General features: G+C 43.5%; 2 protein-coding genes across 6 annotated transcripts in view; both read left to right on the top strand.

The window, feature by feature from the left end:
* The window catches only part of LOC124001307 (lysophospholipid acyltransferase 2-like), a 79,090-nt gene extending 60,652 nt beyond the window's left edge, over positions 1-18,438 (top strand). The window contains exons 5-13 of the mRNA XM_046307989.1: positions 1,807-1,862; positions 4,070-4,124; positions 6,088-6,271; positions 7,875-8,067; positions 8,442-8,545; positions 8,654-8,718; positions 9,069-9,201; positions 14,445-14,596; positions 15,733-18,438. Of these exons, the coding sequence (XP_046163945.1) occupies positions 1,807-1,862; positions 4,070-4,124; positions 6,088-6,271; positions 7,875-8,067; positions 8,442-8,545; positions 8,654-8,718; positions 9,069-9,201; positions 14,445-14,596; positions 15,733-15,919 (1,129 nt within the window). The 3' untranslated portion in view covers positions 15,920-18,438. The remainder of the gene's footprint in view (positions 1-1,806; positions 1,863-4,069; positions 4,125-6,087; positions 6,272-7,874; positions 8,068-8,441; positions 8,546-8,653; positions 8,719-9,068; positions 9,202-14,444; positions 14,597-15,732) is intronic.
* A 2,058-nt stretch (positions 18,439-20,496) lies between these two features.
* LOC124002099 (kinase D-interacting substrate of 220 kDa B-like) overlaps positions 20,497-23,362 on the top strand; it is a 124,821-nt gene continuing 121,955 nt past the window's right edge. For all 5 annotated transcript variants that reach the window (XM_046309380.1, XM_046309378.1, XM_046309377.1 and 2 more), the window contains exon 1: positions 20,497-20,661. The gene's annotated coding sequence lies outside the window, so the exon portion shown is untranslated. The remainder of the gene's footprint in view (positions 20,662-23,362) is intronic.

The raw sequence follows: 23,362 nt of genomic DNA, 5'->3' as shown, positions 1-23,362 counted from the left end.
GTGTTGACTGTCAATGACATTCATTTGCATGTATGAATCAATCAGGGAGAAGAGAGAGGAGAATTCCAGCAGACATGACAGTCCTCGAGAATTGGAGTCGAATGCCCCTGCACTTTTACTATCCAAATATTGTTAGTACCACATTAACCAGCTGTGGAGTAAATAAGTCCAGCAACTACAATGCACTTAACTGTAATGTACATTGGGGTGCATTGATCAAGACTTCAGTTCGTCCTCCTCCAGGGTTGCTGGTGAACCAGACTACCAAACACGTGTGCTAGGGCAGGGGGTGGCCAGTTGCTAAGCAACCCCAGTAGGCGAGCCACAGCATCACAAGTGCAGACCTCCCTCTTTGCCTCTTTGATTATCATCAAGTTAATAGGCTCTTTTGTATGTTCTCCCTGGGTTAGATGGTCAGGGCACAATCTATTCCATGCAATATAGTAATCTGCTACCAACTTTAACCTGCTACCTATTTTAACCTGCTACCTACTTTAACCTGCTACAACCTGCTACCTACTTTAACCTGCTACAACCTGCTACCTACTTTAACCTGCTACCTACTTTAACCTGCTACCTACTTTAACCTGCTACCTACTATAACCTGCTACAACCTGCTACCTACTTTAACCTGCTACAACCTGCTACCTACTTTACCCTGCTACCTACTTTAACCTGCTACAAGCTGCTACCTACTTTACCCTGCTACAACCTGCTACCTACTTTAACCTGCTACAACATGCTACCTACTTTAACCTGCTACAACCTGCTACCTACTTTAACCTGCTACCTACTTTAACCTGCTACAACCTGCTACCTACTTTAACCTGCTACAACCTGCTACCTACTTTAACCTGCTACAACCTGCTACCTACTTTACCCTGCTACCTACTTTACCCTGCTACCTACTTTACCCTGCTACCTACTTTACCCTGCAATCTACTTTACCCTGCTACCTACTTTAACCTGCTACACCCTGCTACCTACTTTACCCTGCTACCTACTTTAACCTGCTACAACCTGCTACCTACTTTACCCTGCTACCTACTTTACCCTGCTACCTACTTTAACCTGCTACATCCTGCTACCTACTTTAACATGCTACTACTTTAACCTGGGGTGTTGTATCATTTTGAACAACTGATTTTCTGTGCAACCTACAGCTAATGAATACTCCCATTTTAATAAGGATAGTCTTTAAGATTTCAACCCACAGTTCTCCTGTCATATGGTATTATGTACCTGACACTGTCCTGTTGTCTTCAGTGCGTATAGAAACCGACTTAACAGATGTTGCTGACAGCAGCAGGAATAAGGTCATCCGTTACCAGGATATGGTTATGTGTGTTCGCTACGGTCGTACTCCCAGTGCTTTCACTGAATGATGGTCAATTAAGCAATAAGCCCCGAGGGGGTGTGGTATATGGTCGATACCACGGCTAAGGGCTGTTCTTATGCACAACGCAACGTGGAGTGCCTGGATACATCCCTTAGCTGTTGTATATTGGCCATATACCACAACCCCCAGTGGTACTTTAATGCTATTATAAACCGGTTACCAACGTAATTAGAGCAATAAAAATGTTTTGTCAAACCTGTGGTATACTGATATAACACTGCTGTCAGCCAATCAGCTTTCAGGGCTCGAACCACCCAGTTTGTAATGAATAATATATCCCTGATGGAGATGGGATGTTAATATATTATGTAATGAGAAGAAGTTAGCTACAGTGTAGGTGAGCTGATGCAGTCAGGGATGATGTGATTGGTTTACTCTCCTCTCTTCTCCTGTGTTCTCTCCTATAGGCCAATGATGGTCATCACTCAGAAGATCACCAGCCTTGCATTTGAGATACATGACGGTGAGATGTGTGTGTTTGTCTCTCTATAGCTAAGGAACTCTGTTATCATGGTGATGGAACATGTCATTGTTAAGGCTGTCATGACAGTTGCCTGGGAGGTGAAAACGGCAACACAGAGGGAGACGATAACACAGTGGTTTTATGAACTGCTCTCAATTTCCTCTCTTCCAGCCAGCTAAAGCTACAACTAGCATGGGAAGTCAGGAACTCTACCACGTTCTATGCATAGCGAGAGAGATCTGCGGTCCCCTTTTTAACAAAAACAGAAACACGACAAGAGGGGATATGAACATCATTGTATTATTGGTTTCAGCTGCTAAGGCCTTTTTCGTAGGCAAGTGTTTTAGGCGGGGTTTCTGTAGAAGCACTTTGACATCTGCTGATGTAAAGGGCTTTATAAATACATTTGATTGATGTGTTTGGCACCTTGCAGAGAATATATAGTCCCCCTTTATATCCTGTTCATCTGCTTTTATTCCCTTTGAATTGAAAAACAAGCAACATATACCATTTCAACTAGTGGTCTCAATAAATACCTCCGTGGACAGATTGCATAATCCAGTAATTGGTGCTCCAGTGCTTGTATGGTGAGGACGTTTGACAGTGGAGTCAGTTGAGGGGGCAGGGGTGGCATTGTAAACACATGTATGTAACGAGAACGGTTATGTTCCTCCGTAAGCCTTTTCCTTTCCCCTACACCAAATCATCCATAATGTCACATACTGTGTGTGTCAAATCAAATCCCTGTTTATTTGTCACATACACAGTTTATAGCAGGTATAAACGGTGCAGCGAAATGCTTACTTGTAAGCTCCCTCAGCAGTGCTGTGTGTGTGTGTGTGTGTGTGTGTGTGTGTGTGTGTGTGTGTGTGTGTGTGTGTGTGTGTGTGTGTGTGTGTGTGTGTGTGTGTGATTACATAGCTGTTGTCCTTTTGAAGTTTTGTAAAGTAGACCGCCAGTGTTAGATGTCCAGAAGCAGTCAAAAGGCCACGGTAACTAATTAAGGGATTATTTGAGATGTCACATTAAGACCTACATGTTCTTCTGTAGAGGGAAACATGTCATGTATTACGTGACCAAAGTGTAATCACTGGAAAAAAGTGTACACCCAAGTAAAATGGAAACATTTAACATGATGAAATTAGACACTGCCCATTTTCCCATTCATTTGGGATTGGCCAGATCTACTCAACATATGTTGTGTGAAGTCATCTCCACATTTGACCTCTTTTGAGTTCTGAAAACGTCTGAAACGTCTGTTATATTTTGGAGAGAAATATATCCCTTTAATGTTTGCTGGAAGTCCCATGCTGCCCCACAGATGGAAAACAGTGTTTAATTAGCATGGTAATGAGATTATGTAATAAGCCCCTCCTTCTCCCTGTCCTCCTCTGACTCCGGGCTTCATTATCACTGGGTCGGTCACCCACGACCCCTGACCATGCCCATCACCACAGGAATGGCCTTTGACCTCTGTTTTGACTGGCCATTAGGCCACACAGCCCTTGGGGCCACTGGGAAAGTGTCAGTTATTGCTGTTGAATAGTATGTTTGTTCCGGTCTGCAGCATTCATATGAAAAGGAAGAGTTTATGTCTGCTTTTCTGTGTCTCATGAAGTGCACAACGTACTGGAAGCATAGCCTGTTATGATGTAACCTCATGCAATGACATGTTGACTGAACTGTAGGCTCTCACTTCTAGAGCCGACTGACATGGAAGAGGATAGCTGCTGAGACTAGACCTAGTTGTCAACTGCGTTGTAGGCCTGTGTGACAGTGTCCTAGTGTGTGCTCGTACAGGCCTTAATGGTTGCGTGTGTGTTTTTGGTGTGTACAGCTGTGTGGTCGGCATGATTTACTGTGGCTGTGTGTTCGGTGCATTGGAGGTTGATAAGGAGTTGAATCTGGTTATCAGCTGAATGACAGTCTGGTAAACAGAGTATTACACCTGTCTCTTCCTCTGCCTCTCACTACTGCGAGCAGCTCTGACTGAGGTAGATGCCGTCAACTCAATATTAGGATGGTGTTTTTTGTTCGGCACATTTTTCTTAGAATTTAAATGCACACACTTCTTACTTTCTCTGGATATCTGTGTGCATTCATGACAGTCCCAGGTTATTGCATAATGTATTAGGAGTTGAATGTATTTTTAGGGGGATGGGGATGTCTTGGATATAGTCATGTGACCAGACTCTGTGTTCCCATAGGTTTGGCAAGGAAGGAGGAGCAGCTGACCCCCAGTCAGAGATGCCTAGCTGTAAGGTATGTGACCCAGGTATGTTTTTATTCTCCCAGCTGGACTAGAGACAGTTCTACTGCCATACTAAAGGTATTACAGTGGGACGTGGTCACAGGGAAAGCCTCCATGGTAGCCGCTAGCTAGTACTCATGTCACGTGTATAGTTTCTGTTGTTAATTTCTTGTTCCTCTCTTTTCTTGGTTCTCTCTCAATCTCCTTCTCCTTCCCTGTCTTTCTTTCCCTCTCTTTCCCATTGTGTCAAACATGTATATATTTTGTTCTACTGCGATTTGATAATGATATGAACACAAAGAAAGATTGTGTAGGTACCCTGTAAAATGTAGGCCCCAACTGGACAATTGCTTCTAAAGAGGACGAGAGGATGGAAATGATTGCCTCTGGAGGAATCTTATTCCATTTTCTTCCCATTAAATTACCGAGAACAGAATATTCCTGGTATCAACAACAATTAGAGCGATTTATTTACCACCAGCGCTCCTCTCACAGTCTGTGAAAGTGGCTGTGAAGGAGTTTGTATCCTGCTCCAAAGGGTTCCCAGCGGTTGCATGGCAACCGCACGTATATCAAGTGTCATGTGACCAGGGTAGTCAGGAAGAAGCTGGCAGTGACCAAGGAGTGGAGCGCCAACCTACCTTGTGAAAGGAATTTAATTTAACTTTGTGAGATTTTTTTGTTTGTTGTTGAATTGCCACAGTTACAAATATGTTATAGGTATATAACAGCTCAACTACAATTGAACCTAGCCAACCCCTTGGCCAAAGGAAAGAAATGTGACTTAGCTGCTCATTGTGACTTAGCTGCTCACTTTGAGAGAAACTCCAGGGCAGCGAGACATTAGCAATCAGTGTGTTCTCCTGACCTTGCAGTACCACCACCACCACCATACTCAACAGATTGCACTTGGCAGGGAAAGACTGCTCTCCCTCCCTCCAAAGTGCCACACAGATGTAAATGCTGCCAGTGTAACAAGGCCTCTATACAAATCGGCTCCCCACAAGCCTCCATTCCAGACATTTTCGTTAACTTTTTTTGCATCTGCCTGAATTCACAACAATTTGTCCTCTGAGGGAAGAGTATATGAGTATATACTAGGTACTATTAGTTAATTTTGGTATACTGTAAACAAATGGTGTCCTATCAGTTGAGTGTGCTAGCGCTTCACTTGTCTATTGGAAGTTGATGCTGTTGCTATGCAACTTCTTGCTAGCTTGTTATCATAACAAATTACTAGTAGTATGACATCCAGGAATTTTTGGCATACTGACTAGATCCATACTATCACCAATTAGCATACTACATACTCAAATTGCGTCACAAGTAGTACAGTTAGTATGTGTTTTGGAATACAGCTCAGGTCTCTTACTCTTGTTGCTCTACTTGGGTGGCCATTCAGTATTTTTATTTTATATTTTATTTAACTAGGCAAGTCAGTTAAGAAAAAATTATTGTAAAGCCCCCCTGGCCAAACCCTCCCCTAACCCGGATGACACTGGGCCAATCGTGCGCCGCTCTCCGGGACTCCTGATCACGGCCAGTTGTGATACAGCCCGGTATCAAACCCTGGTCCGTAGTGATGCCTCTAGCGCTGCAATGCAGTGCCTCAGACTGCTGCGCCACTCGGGAAGCCCAAAATTACTAGTAGAATTAGTGTGGCAATGCTAGCATGATGCAACAAAAGTGATGACTCATGGGCTACGTGTTCCTAATCTAGGGTCAAGGCTGTGTAGGGGTACTGTAGCCCTACTTACTGTGCTAACAGGCACATGGATAGGAATGAGACTAGGGACAAGTTATATGTGAGGCATGTTAGCGTTTTTAGTTACATCTCCTTTGCTCAGAGAACGGGATGCAGTATGTCCATGTTTTTTAGCATGACTCAATAGAGACGCTCCTCGGCTTGATCCTCTAGTTGCTAACAGCAGCATCTGTCTCACATCTCTTTCTGGTCTTGTCCTCTTCCCCCAGGAGGATGCCCAATCTGCTGGAGTACCTGAGCTACAACTGTAACTTCATGGGCATCCTGGCCGGGCCCACCTGCTCCTACAATGACTACATGGCCTTCATCGAGGGCACGGCCTACCAGCCTCGCCACCTGGAGAGCAATGGAAAAGAGAACGGGAAGTACAAGCACACAGAGCCCTCTCCCAAGGTACCACACTGCCTGTCTCTCATTGTTAGACTGGTCAGGAGTAACTTAGAATATAATTATAGGCTGATTCCTCATGAAACTAGAACAAAGAAGGACCATGATTTTGGGTATTTGCTACTTTTATGATAGAATTTATAACTATTACCAACAGACTGAGTGTGAAAATGAGTGGAGTGCTTGGGACTACAGAGTTCTATCCTCAAAAAGATGATTCAGAGATAATTGGCTTTAAAGTTCACTGGTTTGAATGGTGTCAGCAATTTTTGTTGGTACTTAAGTGGTGGGTGTGGTGGGGTCATGGCCATGTGTATCTACTGTGTGTATCTACTGTGTGTATCTACTGTGTGTATCTACTGTGTGTATCTACTGTGTGTATCTACTGTGTGTATGTACTGTGTGTATGTACTGTGTGTATGTACTGTGTGTATGTACTGTATTCAGACCCTTTGACTTTTTCAACATTTGTTACAGCCTTATTATAAAATGGATTCAATTGTTGTTTTCACCCATCAATCTATACACAATGCCCCATAATGACAAAACCAAAATGGGTTTTTAGATTTCTTTTGCAAAAAATAAATGAAATATCACATTTGCACAAGTATTCAGACCCGTTAACTCGAAGCGATTACAGCCTCGCGTCTTCTTGGGTATGTCTATACAAGCTTGGCACACCTGTATTTGGGGAGTTTCTCCCATTCTTCTCTGCAGAACCTCTCAAGCTCTGTCAGGTTGGATGGGGAGTGTTTCTGCACAGCTATTTTCAGGTGTCTCCAGAGATGTTCAATTGGGCTCATGTCCGGGCTCTGGCTGGGCTACTTAACGACATTCTGAGACTTGTCCCAAAGCCACTCCTGCGTTGTCTTGGCAGTATGCTTAGGGTCGTTGTCCTGTTGGAAGGTAAACCTTCGCCCCAATCTGATGTCCTGAGCGCTCTGGAGCACGTTTTCATCAAGGATCTCTCTGTACTTTGCGCTGTTCAACTTTCCCTCGATTCGTGACACTTGGCTGTCAGGCCATTGAGCTACTCTTGAACAGAGCAGCACCCATGCTTTTTCTTTTGTCTCTTCAAAACACAAAAGCTGCAACACAACACGTCCTATATTTACTGCTGTCAAATAGCTCCTGCTGTTGTACACAATGACATAGGCCTATACCTGTTTCTGAAGCTTCTTGCAAAACACAAAGCTAATATTTCAGACGTTAGTTGACCTTTATTTAACTAGGCAAGTCATTTAAGAACGAATTCTTATTTACAATGACGGCCTAACCCGGATGACGCTGGGCGACTTGTGTGCTTCCCTATGGGACTCCCAATCACGGAAGGTTGTGATAAAGCCTGGAATCGAACCAGGGTCTGTAGTGACGCCTCTAGCACTGAGATGCAGTGCCTTAGACCACTTTTTTTTGTTCTATCGACATCAGGAGTTCACATATTGAAAACATTTTCTAAACTACAAATGGACTTAGGCAATTACCTTTTGGTAACCCTAGCCTGCAGTTGTAATGCATTATTGGTTATAATGCTTCGTAAGACTCATAAACATGTATGACCTCCTTTATAAGGTCTTATAATCATCTCATATCTGTTTTCCCCCCACAGAATGACATTATCTCCAAACTTTGTACCTGTGCCATCTCCCTGGCCATCTTCCTGTCCGTGTCTAAGCTCTGTCCGGTGGAGCGCTCCATCGACGACAAGTTCGTGGCCTCTACCCCCTTCATCCTCCAGGTCCTCTACCTGTACCTCTCCATGTTGGCCACCCGGCCCAAGTACTACTTCATTTGGACCCTGTGTGAGTGCACTTTAGTATTATTAATGTGACTAAATCTGAAGTAAAAAATAAAAAATATGCATATATAAAGTATTTTGAATATGAAGGCTGCTGGGGGAGAATGTGGTTGCTGGCCACACCTTATAACAAATCAGGGTGATTATTGGCTCTGATAGTGGCCTTTCTAAACTCACATAAAAGTTGGGCTACTTGTGGTGTTACACTGCCCTCTAGTGTCAAGGTGGAGAACTCACTGTATCCCAGATCCTCTGTGCATTCAGTAGTACGCCTACTATCATCTAACAGAATGTTCTTCTTGACGGTAAGGGATGTTGTTCTGTCTTGGCCACTGACATTCTGCCTGGTAACCTTTGTTGTGTTTTCCAATTGAACAGCTGATGCCATCAACAACGCTGCAGGCTTTGGCTTCAACGGCTACAATAAAGATGGCACCCCAAGATGGGACCTGATATCAAACTTGAGAATACTGGACATTGAGGTTAGGCTCTGCCTTTTTTAAATGATTCACATTTTCACTAGTAGTGTAGGTTAGTGTTTCCTCGTTTGGCTACATGCACTACTAGAACAGCACCATCTCTCTTTTCAGTTTGCCACCAGTTTCAAGATGTTCCTCGACAACTGGAATATCCAGACAGCACTATGGCTCAAAAGGTAATATGCGTCATAGTACAGAGTAATCTGCTTGATCTTACTACAGTAGTCATGTAGATAGTACAATCTACATGATTGTATATTGTAGCTATACTATCACAGATAGTAGGCCTATATATCAGTAGTCATGCTGTTGGTATACATCAGATCTGCACTGGTCTGCTAGCGCTGCCATTATCTCTGCACAGAACACATCTCTACACAAATTGGGATGCTAATGCTGTAGTTTGCATAAGCTAGTGTGCTAATGCTGAATCTGTGTCATGTGCACTCAGGCTGAGATGCCAGTATTGTGATTAGCATTAGCTGGTATGCTAATACTTGACCTGTATCATGTCTGTTCTCTACAGGGTGTGCTATGAGCGCTGTCCCATCAACCCCACGGCGGCCACCTTCCTACTGTCGGCCATGTGGCATGGAGTGTACCCCGGGTACTACCTCACATTCCTCACCGGCATCAGTATGACCATGGCAGCACGGGCAGTGAGTACACAGTCAACACAGCTGGTGTTACCGACCAGGAATCAAACCAACTCAAAATATGCATTAGCCCTCTGAGCTAAAGCCTAGGTGTTAACTGGCAGCTAACACAAGTCCTCAAGTTTCAGGCAAGGTTACAAAATCACATCATTGATGTCTTTAGCTGGTGTTGCCCCATCTCATTTGTCAATGCATGTGTCAGTCACCACTAGACCTTGGAGTACACCTCTGATATAGTAGAAGTGAAGTGGTGGACTGGGAGGATATATATGTGAAGACCACTGGGAAACTTAGCTGTGACCCTGTTCTGATTTTTTTAAAAGGAGGATTGGGCACTGGCCGCTAGGATTTAAAGCACATACCCCTTAGCACGGGTGGATGAGTGTGTGTGGGTGGGTGGGGGCTCAGTCTGTTTACACATGGGCAATAGTGAGCAAGGATGTGTGTAGCAGTATGATAGAGACAGGGTAATGGACAGGGTGTGTGTAGCAGTATGATCGAGACAGGGTAATGGACAGGGTGTGTGTAGCAGTATGATAGGGACAGGGTGTGTGTAGCAGTATGATAGAGACAGGGTGTGTGTAGCAGTATGATAGAGACAGGGTGTGTGTAGCAGTATGATAGGGACAGGGTGTGTGTAGCAGTATGATAGGGACAGGGTGTGTGTAGCAGTATGATAGGGACAGGGTGTGTGTAGCAGTATGATAGGGACAGGGTGTGTGTAGCAGTATGATAGAGACAGGGTGATGGACAGGGTGTGGGTAGCAGTATGATAGGGACAGGGTGTGGGTAGCAGTATGATAGGGACAGGGTGTGTGTAGCAGTATGATAGGGACAGGGTGTGTGTAGCAGTATGATAGAGACAGGGTGTGTGTAGCAGTATGATAGGGACAGGGTGTGTGTAGCAGTATGATAGGGACAGGGTGTGTGTAGCAGTATGATAGGGACAGGGTGTGTGTAGCAGTATGATAGGGACAGGGTGTGTGTAGCAGTATGATAGAGACAGGGTGTGTGTAGCAGTATGATAGGGACAGGGTGTGGGTAGCAGTATGATAGGGACAGGGTGTGTGTAGCAGTATGATAGGGACAGGGTGTGTGTAGCAGTATGATAGGGACAGGGTGTGTGTAGCAGTATGATAGGGACAGGGTGTGTGTAGCAGTATGATAGAGACAGGGTGATGGACAGGGTGTGGGTAGCAGTATGATAGGGACAGGGTGTGGGTAGCAGTATGATAGGGACAGGGTGTGGGTAGCAGTATGATAGGGACAGGGTGTGTGTAGCAGTATGATAGGGACAGGGTGTGTGTAGCAGTATGATAGGGACAGGGTGTGTGTAGCAGTATGATAGGGACAGGGTGTGTGTAGCAGTATGATAGAGACAGGGTGAAGGACAGGGTGTGGGTAGCAGTATGATAGGGACAGGGTGTGGGTAGCAGTATGATAGGGACAGGGTGTGTGTAGCAGTATGATAGAGACAGGGTGAAGGACAGGGTGTGGGTAGCAGTATGATAGGGACAGGGTGTGTGTAGCAGTATGATAGGGACAGGGTGTGTGTAGCAGTATGATAGGGACAGGGTGTGTGTAGCAGTATGATAGGGACAGGGTGTGTGTAGCAGTATGATAGGGACTGGGTGTGTGTAGCAGTATGATAGAGACAGGGTGATGGACAGGGTGTGGGTAGCAGTATGATAGGGACAGGGTGTGGGTAGCAGTATGATAGGGACAGGGTGTGGGTAGCAGTATGATAGGGACAGGGTGTGTGTAGCAGTATGATAGGGACAGGGTGTGTGTAGCAGTATGATAGAGACAGGGTGAAGGACAGGGTGTGGGTAGCAGTATGATAGGGACAGGGTGTGGGTAGCAGTATGATAGGGACAGGGTGTGTGTAGCAGTATGATAGAGACAGGGTGAAGGACAGGGTGTGGGTAGCAGTATGATAGGGACAGGGTGTGGGTAGCAGTATGATAGGGACAGGGTGTGTGTAGCAGTATGATAGGGACAGGGTGTGTGTAGCAGTATGATAGGGACAGGGTGTGTGTAGCAGTATGATAGGGACAGGGTGTGTGTAGCAGTATGATAGGGACAGGGTGTGTGTAGCAGTATGATAGGGACAGGGTGTGTTTAGCAGTATGATAGGGACAGGGTGTGTGTAGCAGTATGATAGGGACAGGGTGTGTGTAGCAGTATGATAGGGACAGGGTGTGTGTAGCAGTATAATAGGGACAGGGTGTGTGTAGCAGTATGATAGGGACAGGGTGTGTGTAGCAGTATAATAGGGACAGGATGATGGACAGGGTGTGTGTAGCAGTATGATAGAGACAGGGTGTGTGTAGCAGTATGATAGGGACAGGGTGTGTGTAGCAGTATGATAGGGACAGGATGATGGACAGGGTGTGTGTAGCAGTATGATAGAGACCGGGTGTGTGTAGCAGTATGATAGGGACAGGGTGATGGACAGGGTGTGTGTAGCAGTATGATAGGGACAGGGTGTGTGTAGCAGTATGATAGGGACAGGATGATGGACAGGGTGTGTGTAGCAGTATAATAGGGACAGGATGATGGACAGGGTGTGTGTAGCAGTATGATAGAGACAGGGTGTGTGTAGCAGTATGATAGGGACAGGGTGTGTGTAGCAGTATAATAGGGACAGGATGATGGACAGGGTGTGTGTAGCAGTATGATAGGGACAGGGTGTGTGTAGCAGTATGATAGGGACAGGATGATGGACAGGGTGTGTGTAGCAGTATGATAGAGACAGGGTGTGTGTAGCAGTATGATAGGGACAGGGTGATGGACAGGGTGTGTGTAGCAGTATGATAGAGACAGGGTGTGTGTAGCAGTATGATAGAGACAGGGTGTGTGTAGCAGTATGATAGAGACAGTGTGTGTGTAGCAGTATGATAGAGACAGGGTGTGTGTAGCAGTATGATAGGGACAGGGTGATGGACAGGGTGTGTGTAGCAGTATGATAGGGACAGGGTGTGTGTAGCAGTATGATAGGGACAGGATGATGGACAGGGTGTGTGTAGCAGTATGATAGAGACAGGGTGTGTGTAGCAGTATGATAGGGACAGGGTGTGTGTAGCAGTATGATAGGGACAGGATGATGGACAGGGTGTGTGTAGCAGTATGATAGAGACCGGGTGTGTGTAGCAGTATGATAGGGACAGGGTGATGGACAGGGTGTGTGTAGCAGTATGATAGGGACAGGGTGTGTGTAGCAGTATGATAGGGACAGGATGATGGACAGGGTGTGTGTAGCAGTATAATATGGACAGGGTGTGTGTAGCAGTATGATAGAGACGGGGTGTGTGTAGCAGTATGATAGGGACAGGGTGTGTGTAGCAGTATAATAGGGACAGGATGATGGACAGGGTGTGTGTAGCAGTATGATAGGGACAGGGTGTGTGTAGCAGTATGATAGGGACAGGGTGTGTGTAGCAGTATGATAGGGACAGGGTGTGTGTAGCAGTATGATAGGGACAGGATGATGGACAGGGTGTGTGTAGCAGTATGATAGGGACAGGATGATGGACAGGGTGTGTGTAGCAGTATGATAGAGACAGGGTGATGGACAGGGTGTGTGTAGCAGTATGATAGGGACAGGATGATGGACAGGGTGTGTGTAGCAGTATGATAGAGACAGGGTGTGTGTAGCAGTATGATAGGGACAGGGTGATGGACAGGGTGTGTGTAGCAGTATGATAGAGACAGGGTGTGTGTAGCAGTATGATAGAGACAGGGTGTGTGTAGCAGTATGATAGAGACAGTGTGTGTGTAGCAGTATGATAGAGACAGGGTGTGTGTAGCAGTATGATAGGGACAGGGTGATGGACAGGGTGTGTGTAGCAGTATGATAGGGACAGGGTGTGTGTAGCAGTATGATAGGGACAGGATGATGGACAGGGTGTGTGTAGCAGTATGATAGGGACAGGATGATGGACAGGGTGTGTGTAGCAGTATGATAGAGACAGGGTGATGGACAGGGTGTGTGTAGCAGTATGATAGGGACAGGATGATGGACAGGGTGTGTGTAGCAGTATGATAGAGACAGGGTGTGTGTAGCAGTATGATAGGGACAGGGTGTGTGTAGCAGTATAATAGGGACAGGATGATGGACAGGGTGTGTGTAGCAGTATGATAGGGACAGGGTGTGTGTAGCAGTATGATAGGGACAGGGTGTGTGTAGCAGTATGATAGGGACAGGGTGTGTGTAGCAGTATGATAGGGACAGGGTGTGTGTAGCAGTATGATAGAGACAGGGTGATGGACAGGGTGTGTGTAGCAGTATGATAGGGACAGGATGATGGACAGGGTGTGTGTAGCAGTATGATAGAGACAGGGTGATGGACAGGGTGTGTGTAGCAGTATGATAGGGACAGGGTATGTGTAGCAGTATAATAGGGACAGGATGATGGACAGGGTGTGTGTAGCAGTATGATAGAGACAGGGTGTGTGTAGCAGTATGATAGAGACAGGGTGATGGACAGGGGATCATCATTGTGAGCGTAGGAGAGACAGAAAGGCCAGTGGGAGACAGATGGTTTCCCTAGATAAACTCCACATCTCCTCGACACTCGACACTCTGCTGCATTCTCCATCACATCTAGGAATAACACAGTCATAAGCTGTCATGATAAACAACTAGATGTTAGGATTCCCTATCTGGAAGTATACACTTTGTACTTGCTCACTTTCCCTCATGGATTAACGAAAGCATTGGATTGTTGTCAGCACAGGCTCCTATGGGAGTTTTCATGTGTGTGTGAAACCAGTTCTTACAAACCACAAGGCGGTAGTGAAGTGAGTGCAAACCTTGGTGAAGAACGGTAGTGAATCGCAACGCAGCCACTATATCCTGAAAATTAATTTCAGAAAGATAAAACTCTAGATTCATATTGATACTAAAAATGCATTCTAAACACTGGTCATGGGTGAGCTATGCAGTAAAGATGGCTGTCCAAGTTGATTGCTTCTGTTCATGTAATATAAAGAACTGGGTCAGTCATCTTCTTGTTAGGAGATAGTTTATAATGGCTACAAGAGGCCATTTAAGTCTGAAAGCTGATTTGTGTTGACTTGTTCCTGGAGATGTAACTGTGCCTTCACTAATGGGCCCATCTTCTCTAACCTCCATTGCGTCTTCTCTGATTTATGCAATCCTTATTGTTACTTTCTGTATCTTAAAACATAATGTTGCATTGACTTTCAGTTATTCACAATTTCTTCCTGTGGCTCACTTCCAGCTAAGACACAACATCAGACCCTACTTCCTGGGTTCAACGACACACAGGAGCATCTACGATGTCATCACGTGGGCGGGGACTCAGATCGCCATCTGCTACACGGTGGTGCCATTCGTTCTATTGGCCGTTGGTCCGTCACTCAAGTTCTACAAGTGAGTGGCATTACTGATATTCCACATGCTCTACCAGCTCTTTTGAAATGTAATACATGTGTAAGAAGTTATGTTATATGTAACAATGTATAGTCAAAACAGTGTAACTTTATTGATAGACTACAAATGTTCATGGCTGGGTCCTAGGAAATGTGAGAAGCGCCACTAAGTTCAAAACCCCTGTCATTCTTAGTGAAATTTTCTCTCTCCAAATGCCAGTTTAACAATGCAGGCAAATGAGTAAGGCACAGACAGGGACACGGCACAGACAGGGACACGGCACAGACAGGGACACGGCACAGACAGGGACACGGCACAGACAGGGACACGGCACAGACAGGGACACGGCACAGACAGGGACACGGCACAGACAGGGACACGGCACAGACAGGGACACGGCACAGACAGGGACACGGCACAGAGAATAACCTCCGTTCCACTTTCTTTGTGGCCTCCGTCAGCGTCAAACTGTTAACGAGACAGCTTAACGACTAGAAGAACGGGACGATTGACGGGGAGAGATACAGGGGCTATATGTGATCAGGGCACTTCAGTGAAATAGAAGCACATCTACGGCCGGGCTGAGAGGCATATAAACCCGAGTTATTAAACAGGAGAGTTTTAGTGGCTGCCTGGCTGGCTGGCTGCCTGGCTGGCTGGCTGCCTGGCTGGCTGGCTGCCTGGCTGGCTGGCTGGCTGCCTGGCTGGCTGGCTGCTTGAATGGAGGGAGGGAGTGAGACCTAGTCCGAAGCCATGAGGTGGCTTGAGGACATGGTCTTCTGTTTTAGGGTTTAATGGTCCACTGTGCTGCTGACCGGTGTGGACTTTAATAATCCCACAGTCACACATACACTGACTGTTGGTACATAGCGGGCAGGATTTTCTTTCCCATTAGGATTAGCTAGAATAACTTGTCAGGACTAGTTCACCCTTAATGATTACAAGTCATTTGTATTCACAGGGACTTTTTATGAACTCCTCTGGAATCTTTACGCTACATAGAAAACTCTCCTTGGCCTGTTCTTTCAGGGGCTTAGGCCTGGATGGTGGTTATGTGACATGCATTTGTGAACAGTGCTATATGGAGCGGATGACATCTTCATTGATTCACTGATTGATTGATCCTCTTTTTCCAGGTCATGGTACTACTGCATACACATAGCCTGCCTGGTGCTTGTGTTAGCCCTTCCAGTGAAGCCCCGGCACCTCCGCATCAAGGAGGAGCAACAGCAGCAGAACAGCCTACAGGGGGGATTGACTGAAGACCACAACAGCCACTCCATCACAGACAACAACTGCAACCAGAAACACAAAGCCACATGAGACCTAGGAGGATGCCCCTCCCCCCCACACCTCAGCGCTCAAACAACCGGCACAGAGAGAACAGAACTCTGCTCGAACACTGAGACAAAGTGCGGCAATTCTTTGAGACCACAAAGAACCAAAAAAATTGACAAGAACACCGGCATAACCGACAATAACAAACACAAATAACAACAACAACCAACAACAACAACCCGTCAACCCTGCCAGTAGCGAGGAAAGACCGCAAATCATGTTTTGGAGAAATGAGAGGAAATGTGAGGAATGGATAGAGAGAGTGGTATCTGAGGGCCACCAAATGGCTAGGATCTAATGAGCGAAAATAATGACATTAGCGATGATGCTAACGGTGCAATGCTAATCGACAGAATGGCGAAGACTCTGAAGTTGCCTTAAACCCTCTATGTACTGCTAGCAGGTTAGCGACCAGGCTAGGTGCATATTCTGCAGGGTGAGAATGGTTGTGTTGAGGAGAGATCTTGTGGTTTTGGGAAATGAAGCAGTTGTAGTAGGACCTCCGCCATGTAGAGGGCGCTAATACAGGCTAGTCAGACATGTATCTAGAGGGTTTTTGTCACTGTCCGAAAAGGATGTAACCTCTACTAGAAAAAGAGGCGTGGTAGAAAAGTGAGAGAAATATATGAAAGAAATATAACTTTTGTCTGATGCCAACTCCAAGCAGGCCGCCTTAGGATCTTCTAAGCATTGTTTGATTACTGTCACTTTTGTTTAAAAAAAATTCATATCTGCTGCTTTTTTGGAATGATACTCCTTCTATAGAAATGTGGGTGCATTACAAAATAAGTTGTATTCACGGTGACTGTTGATTTAGATTAATTGTTTTTAAGGGCTTTTTTTGACATGGGTTTAATTTCCTACTGTAATTGATTACAAACTGTAGGTTTCCTCTAGGTTCAGATGTCTTGCCTGCCTCTGTAGCATCCGTTACAATTTCAGTACTGTTAAAGTGGTTTGAAATCTACGACTATGTTAGATTTACTTTCTGAAAAGTGACTTAAATAAAAATCTCCCTCTATTAGTTTTTGAATCCATAGCCTCTAAATGAAATGCAACCAACTGTATTGTGACCATACTGTATGAGTAATCAGATATAGGATGTGATGATTAATATCACAATAACTGAACCTTAACTGTAAAGTAAATTATGTTTCTGAAGCTACAGAGCTACTCTGTAGTCCAAATGAAGCTGACTTGGATGTGTCTGAATTACCTTTCAGTAACACTAAAGGTTGGGCAATATGTGTCTGACGTTGGGAAACCTACTGTATGTAATATTATTTGGGAATAATGGAAAAAAATTAACATTTATGTTTCAAGTTTTTATTAATCATATGTACAGGATACACATGGTATACACCATCCAACGAAATGCTTACTTGCTTAATGCTTAATTCTTATGCTGCAATTATGAAGCATAACTCGTATGCTCAATTGTTTTGTGACCCCCTTAATAAACAAAATCATATTCCAAGCCATATCCCAGACATAAGCCACAACCCAAGAGGTTCCATCATTACTGTAATGTGGGAACCACTGGGGTAAGTGATACACCTAGTGGGTCCAACCAACTCTTCTATGAGGGGGGTGTTTATTGTGGTGCAGAGGACCGCCCATGAGCATAACCAGAACGCGTGTAGGCTAAGGTTCGACAGCGCCCTGCTTCTGCAGAGGTATGGACAAGGGCGTACTGAGATGAGAAATCTGCCATGGCATTTCTAACACTCCTCGAGGTCCCCACACCGGCCCATTTCTTTCCTTGAAGTCCCCATTGTTAGCCAGATAATTGTCATTTTGTGCAACAACAAAAAAGTTACACAGGCCCACTGGGCTTAAAATGGACCAGCCCATCTGGCAGTCCGCCCCTGGGTATGGAACATTCCATTTCATACAGTGCAGGCAGCCATTTAACATCTTTTTGACCATACAGCATTTATTAGATGGTAAGACATGGATTAGTACCGATGTACAACCAAAATGGCAGCCAATGAACCAGTTTTGGGAGCTTTATTTTGTGATCATGAGTAACAATGCAGCAGATTTGTGTTTTCCAGTGTAATCTCCATCTTGTTTTTCTAACATGTGTATACTCCTTCCATAAATTGTGTATCTATGTGATTTTTCTAGATGTTCACGTGGTCTATGAGTGTATTTGTAGCCAAGGCGTAATGCCTGATGACAGGAAAGGGATACTACCTTTACCAACTAGTTGAAAATTGCACTGCATGGCCACCCAAATCTAGCCTGGTTAAACTAGACTGAACACTATGCTCGCAATTGTTTGTGCAACATTGTGTGGTTTATCCAGGCTACCCCAAACCAGCAGATAAATCCAAACTGCTCCATATGTCCAAAGTGCCAAGTCATAAACGGCCCATATACCTTTGTGAAAATATCATTGTTATTTTTGTGTCTAGAAAGAACTTAACGGAAGATTTGTATAAGTCCTTTGAAAAAAAAATGATTTTGTCAAATAAAAAAACTTTTTTTTTTAATACTAATGCAGAGATTTAAAACCAGAGAGTCTTCTCACTCTCCTTCTTTTGCACTTTTGATAGGAATGTGAGTGGAGTGGAGAGTGTGGAGAGTGTGGAGTGCTACACAGGGAAGTTGCCAGGGAAATGCAAGGGGGAGAAGGCAAAAGGGATGGGGATTCACAGCGTGGATAGAAATATTTTATCCTCATCGGATAATTTGACAGGAATGTGTTAGGGTGCATCCCAATAGTCCTACATGGCTTCCATTCCTTGTCTCCTTCCCTTCATCCTCACTAGTCTGAAAGTATAGGCCCGGTGAAAGCACTATGGTAGAGCTCTACCATTGATACCAGCCAAGCGTTCACAAATCCAGTTATTTTAAATTGGTTTTGATGGAGGTAAGAAGATTACGCCACTTTGGACTATTTGAGATACACCATAAAAAGTGTCTGACTCTGACCCTCTAGGTCTCTGGAAAGAGAGCTTGGAAAACGAGACGGGTTCAGGAGCACAACGTCACTGGCCTGCACCTAATCAGAAGCACAGTGGAAATGAAAAAGCTTGAAATCTGGGTCTAAGAGATCCCTCTCATTTCCCAACCTAAAACAAAGAAGAATCCTCTGCTTTATTTGTGTTGTGTGTGTGTGTGTGTGTGTGTGTGTGTGTGTGTGTGTGTGTGTGTGTGTGTGTGTGTGTGTGAGGGAGGGAGGTTCTGTATATTTGTCACATTTGTCCCTTTATTAAACTTGGAAGCATTTGTTTTGAACAGTCATGTCTATAGTAAAATGCAGAGTTTTGGAAATGCATGAAAGGCGCCACACATTTGTCTGATCCCACCGTCTGCAACCATCAGTGGACAGGACCACACGACTGCTAATAATACTTACGTGTCAGTAAACATGGCTCTATAGCAGTTCTGGATCATATTTGGAATATTTCTCAAGTCCTCTCCCCAGCATTAGCTATCATTATTCAGTAGATTGTATAATGCAAATGACTCTTATTCCAAGAATCCAGAAATTGGGATGTGTTGATGATATCAAATTGTATCTGTCACGCTTCATAGACACCTAGTGTAGACTAACAGTGAAATGCTTACTTACAGGTCCTTTTCCAACAATGCTGAGTTAAAGATTAGATTTAAAAAAAATATATATAATAGAAATAGTGACAAGGAATAAATAAATACATAATGAATAACCAATTGTATTTTTTTACAATGCCTTTCTGTGCATCTTCACTTCAGCCAAGGAGGAGATTTGTGAGTGACCTTTCTACCCTTTACTGTTTACACTGCTTGCGTTCCAGTTTGTGCTAGCATTCTTAAAAGTTTGTTCATTTGGATTAACATATTATTGGAGGATCTTTCTAAACTACTATACACTGACCTGGTTTTGAGAAGGTTGAGGAATATTCACTCTCCTATTCTGCTGTTTGTTTTTAAAAATGTGTTTTGCTTTAGTTCACTTCCAATGCCACGTGTGAAATTAAAATAACAGTCATACCAAATTTGCCTTTCCTGAATTCACCTGGCTGTTGTTTAGGCTATCTTTGTTTAAATAAGAGTATCATTTGTAATAAATGGCTTTATTTATTATTCACGAAACGTGGGGGTGGTGTCAAGTTGGTCACTTTTGTCAACACTGTGAAGCACTGACCACTTTTATACTTTCTTGTAATAATGCTTTCTTTGTAACGGTCTGTGGCTGTTGGGACATACGCCGATGTAGTTTTGTTTTGTCTAAATGTTTCAGTTATATATCTTGACTGTGTTGATGTATGTTTCTTGGCAGTAGCCTACTGATTAAACCAGCTGATTATATACGTTTCGTGGTCATTTTTTTATTTTATTGGTTATGCAATGTAATGTAGGCATATCAATTAACTAGATTACATGGTAAGGCAGGCCAGTGTTGAACAACACACTTCTAGCCTTGAACAACGATAGATGAGGCGGTGAAACTTTGACGCGTAAGGTAAGCGCGTACTGCGGCTGCGTGCACCGTGCAGCTGTTGACACTTTTTTTTGCTAACTTTTTACCATGCCACGCCTTCACTGTAATAGTAGGCGGAGATTTGACAAGCCACTCAAATCGTCAGATGTTCTTAGCTAGTTTAACATGCCTGAAAAGTACAAGATTGTTGTGGTGTCAAAACAGTCAAACTAAACGTTGGAAAGTAAAAAAGGAAGCACGGGGTAACCCAGTTTGGACGAGGGGACGCTGTATTGTTTATTACTCCTAAAAGGTAAGATTCGAAGCAACCTGGGTGTTTGTGATTAGCAAGCATGGTAGCTAGTTAGCCTCAACAGGATATTAGAACCCCTTCTGTCTATGATATTAGCGATGCTGGCAGCACGAGGGCAGATTATTTCCCCTCCAAAATAAGAGTCCCCTATAAAGACATACTATATGTATGTGTGTGTATATATATATATATATATATATATATATATATATATATATATATATATATATATATATATATATATATATATGTGTATATATATATATGTGTGTGTGTGTGTATATACATATATATACACACATACACATATATATATATACACACATACACATATATATATATACACACATACACATATATATATACACACATACACATATATATATAAGACCCCTTGACCTTTTTCACATTTTGTGACTTTATAGCCTTATTCTAAAATGTATTATATGAAGAAAAAAAATCCTCAGTAATCGACACACAATACCCCATAATGACAAAGTGAAAAGTTTTTTTTTGTGTAGCAAATTTATTACAAATAACAAACAGAAATACCTTATTTACATCAGTGCCTCTGTTTGACATCATGGGAAAATCAAAGAAGTCAGCCAAGAACTCAAACAAATTGTAGACCTCCACAAGTCTGGTTCATCCTTGGGATGAAGGTACCACGTTCATTTGTACAAACAATAGTACGCAAGTATAAACACCATGGGACCACGCAGCCGTCATACCTCAGGAAGGAGACGTGTTCTGTCTCCTAGAGATGACTGGCATCATGAGGCAGGAAAATTATGTGGATATGTTGAAGCAACATCTCAAGGCATCAGTCAGGAAAATAAAAACTTGGTCGCAAATGGGTCTTCCAAATTAACAATGACCCCAAGTATACTTCCAAAGTTGTGGCAAAATGGTTTAAGGACAACAAAGTCAAGGTATTGGAGTGGCCATCACAAAGCCTTGACCTCAATCCCATAGAAAATTTGTGGTCAGAAGTGAAAAAGCGTGTGCGAGCAAGGAGGCCTACAAGCCTGACTCAGTTACCAGCTCTCAGTAGGAATGGGCCAAAATTCACCCAACTTATTGTGTGAAGCTTGTGGAAGGCTACCCAAAACATTTGACCCAAGTTAAACAATTTAAAGGCAATGCTACCAAATAATAATTGAGTATGTAAACTTCTGGCCCACTGGGAATGTGATGAAAGAAATAAAAGCTGAAATAAATCATTCTCTCTACTATTATTCTGACATTTCACATTCTTAAAATAAAGTGGGAATCCTAACTGACCTAAGAAAATTAATTTTTACTAGGATTTAAGTCGCTCTGGATAAGAGCGTCTGCTAAATGACTTAAATGTAAATGTAATGTCAGGAATTTTGAAAAATGTAATTTAAATGTATTTGGCTAAGGTGTATGTAAACTTCTAACATCAACTGTATCTTCTGCAGTCCTCATCCTCCACATACAACACCCATTCTGCCAGTCACATTCTGTTAAAGATCCCCAAGGCACACACATCCCTGGGTCGCTCCTCTTTTTACTTCGCTGCAGCTAGTGACTGGAAAGAGCAGCAACAAACACTCAAACTGGACCGTTTTATCTCCATCTCTTCATTCTAAGAATCAGACATGGACACTCTTAATGACCGCTGTGGCTGCTTGCAAAATGTATTGTTGTCTCTTCCTTCTGTCCTTGTGACATGTTTTGTGCTGCTACCATGTTGTGTTGCTACCATGCTGTGTTGTTCTCTTAGGTCTCTTTATGTAGTGTCTCTTGTCGTCGTAATGTGTGTTTTGTCCTATATTTATATTTAATTTATTTTGATTCCCGGCCCCGCACGAGGCCTTTTGCCTTGGTAGGCCGTCACGGTAAATAACCATTTGTTCTTAACTGACTTGCCTAGTTAAATAAAGGTTAAGTAAATTTAAAAAACATTGTAATGCAGAAGGAGAGAGTGGTTTCATCGCTGTAGCACGTTTAGAGTTGGATTTATAGCCAGTAATCTAAAAGAATTCAGACATATTTTCATATTTTTTCTCATATTTGTACTGTGTTTTTGAGCTTGTGTCTTCAAAAGTGACAAAACTAAATACGCTAGACATGGTGGCATGTTTTTGTGTCTGATAATTATGTGAGAATTGTCGTTATGCGCAAATATAGATATAATAACCATCAAACTACCAGTGACTTGTTTTGTGGTTCTCCCACTATGACTTTGGAAACCATCCAATTTGTTAGGCTACAGATTAAATAAATGATGATGAACTTCACAGGGTGGTGAAAGTGCAATTTTTGTGGGGGACAAAACCATCAACACAGTTGAAAATGCAATGGAAACCCATTTTAAATAGTATATTTTATCGGCACATGGGAATTTAACTGCAAAAGTTATTTTTCTGTGCACTACTTAGTCACGCACTGTTTTTTTATCTGCAACAAGTCAATTTGATGGACACACATCTCTGGTGGGAAAATGTGCATATTGTTTTGATGCAGATGTAAGAATATTTGCATGAAAATCTGTTGCCAATTGGGATGGAAACCGGGCTATGGTTTTAAAAAGGTTGTGGTAATATTTAATTCAGTACAGAAATGTGTAGGCGGCATAATTGACCCTGTCCAGCAGCTCAAATGACCTTATACCCGTGTTAAATTGTGCCAAAACTGTAATGTCATTCTTCTGTTGTATGAAGAGAGTCAGACC

The sequence above is a fragment of the Oncorhynchus gorbuscha genome, linkage group LG17 (genome assembly GCF_021184085.1).
Source record: "Oncorhynchus gorbuscha isolate QuinsamMale2020 ecotype Even-year linkage group LG17, OgorEven_v1.0, whole genome shotgun sequence".
Lineage (NCBI taxonomy): Eukaryota > Metazoa > Chordata > Actinopteri > Salmoniformes > Salmonidae > Oncorhynchus > Oncorhynchus gorbuscha.
The sequence above is the reverse complement of the archived record's forward strand: the minus strand, read 5'-3'. Positions and strand labels throughout refer to the sequence as shown.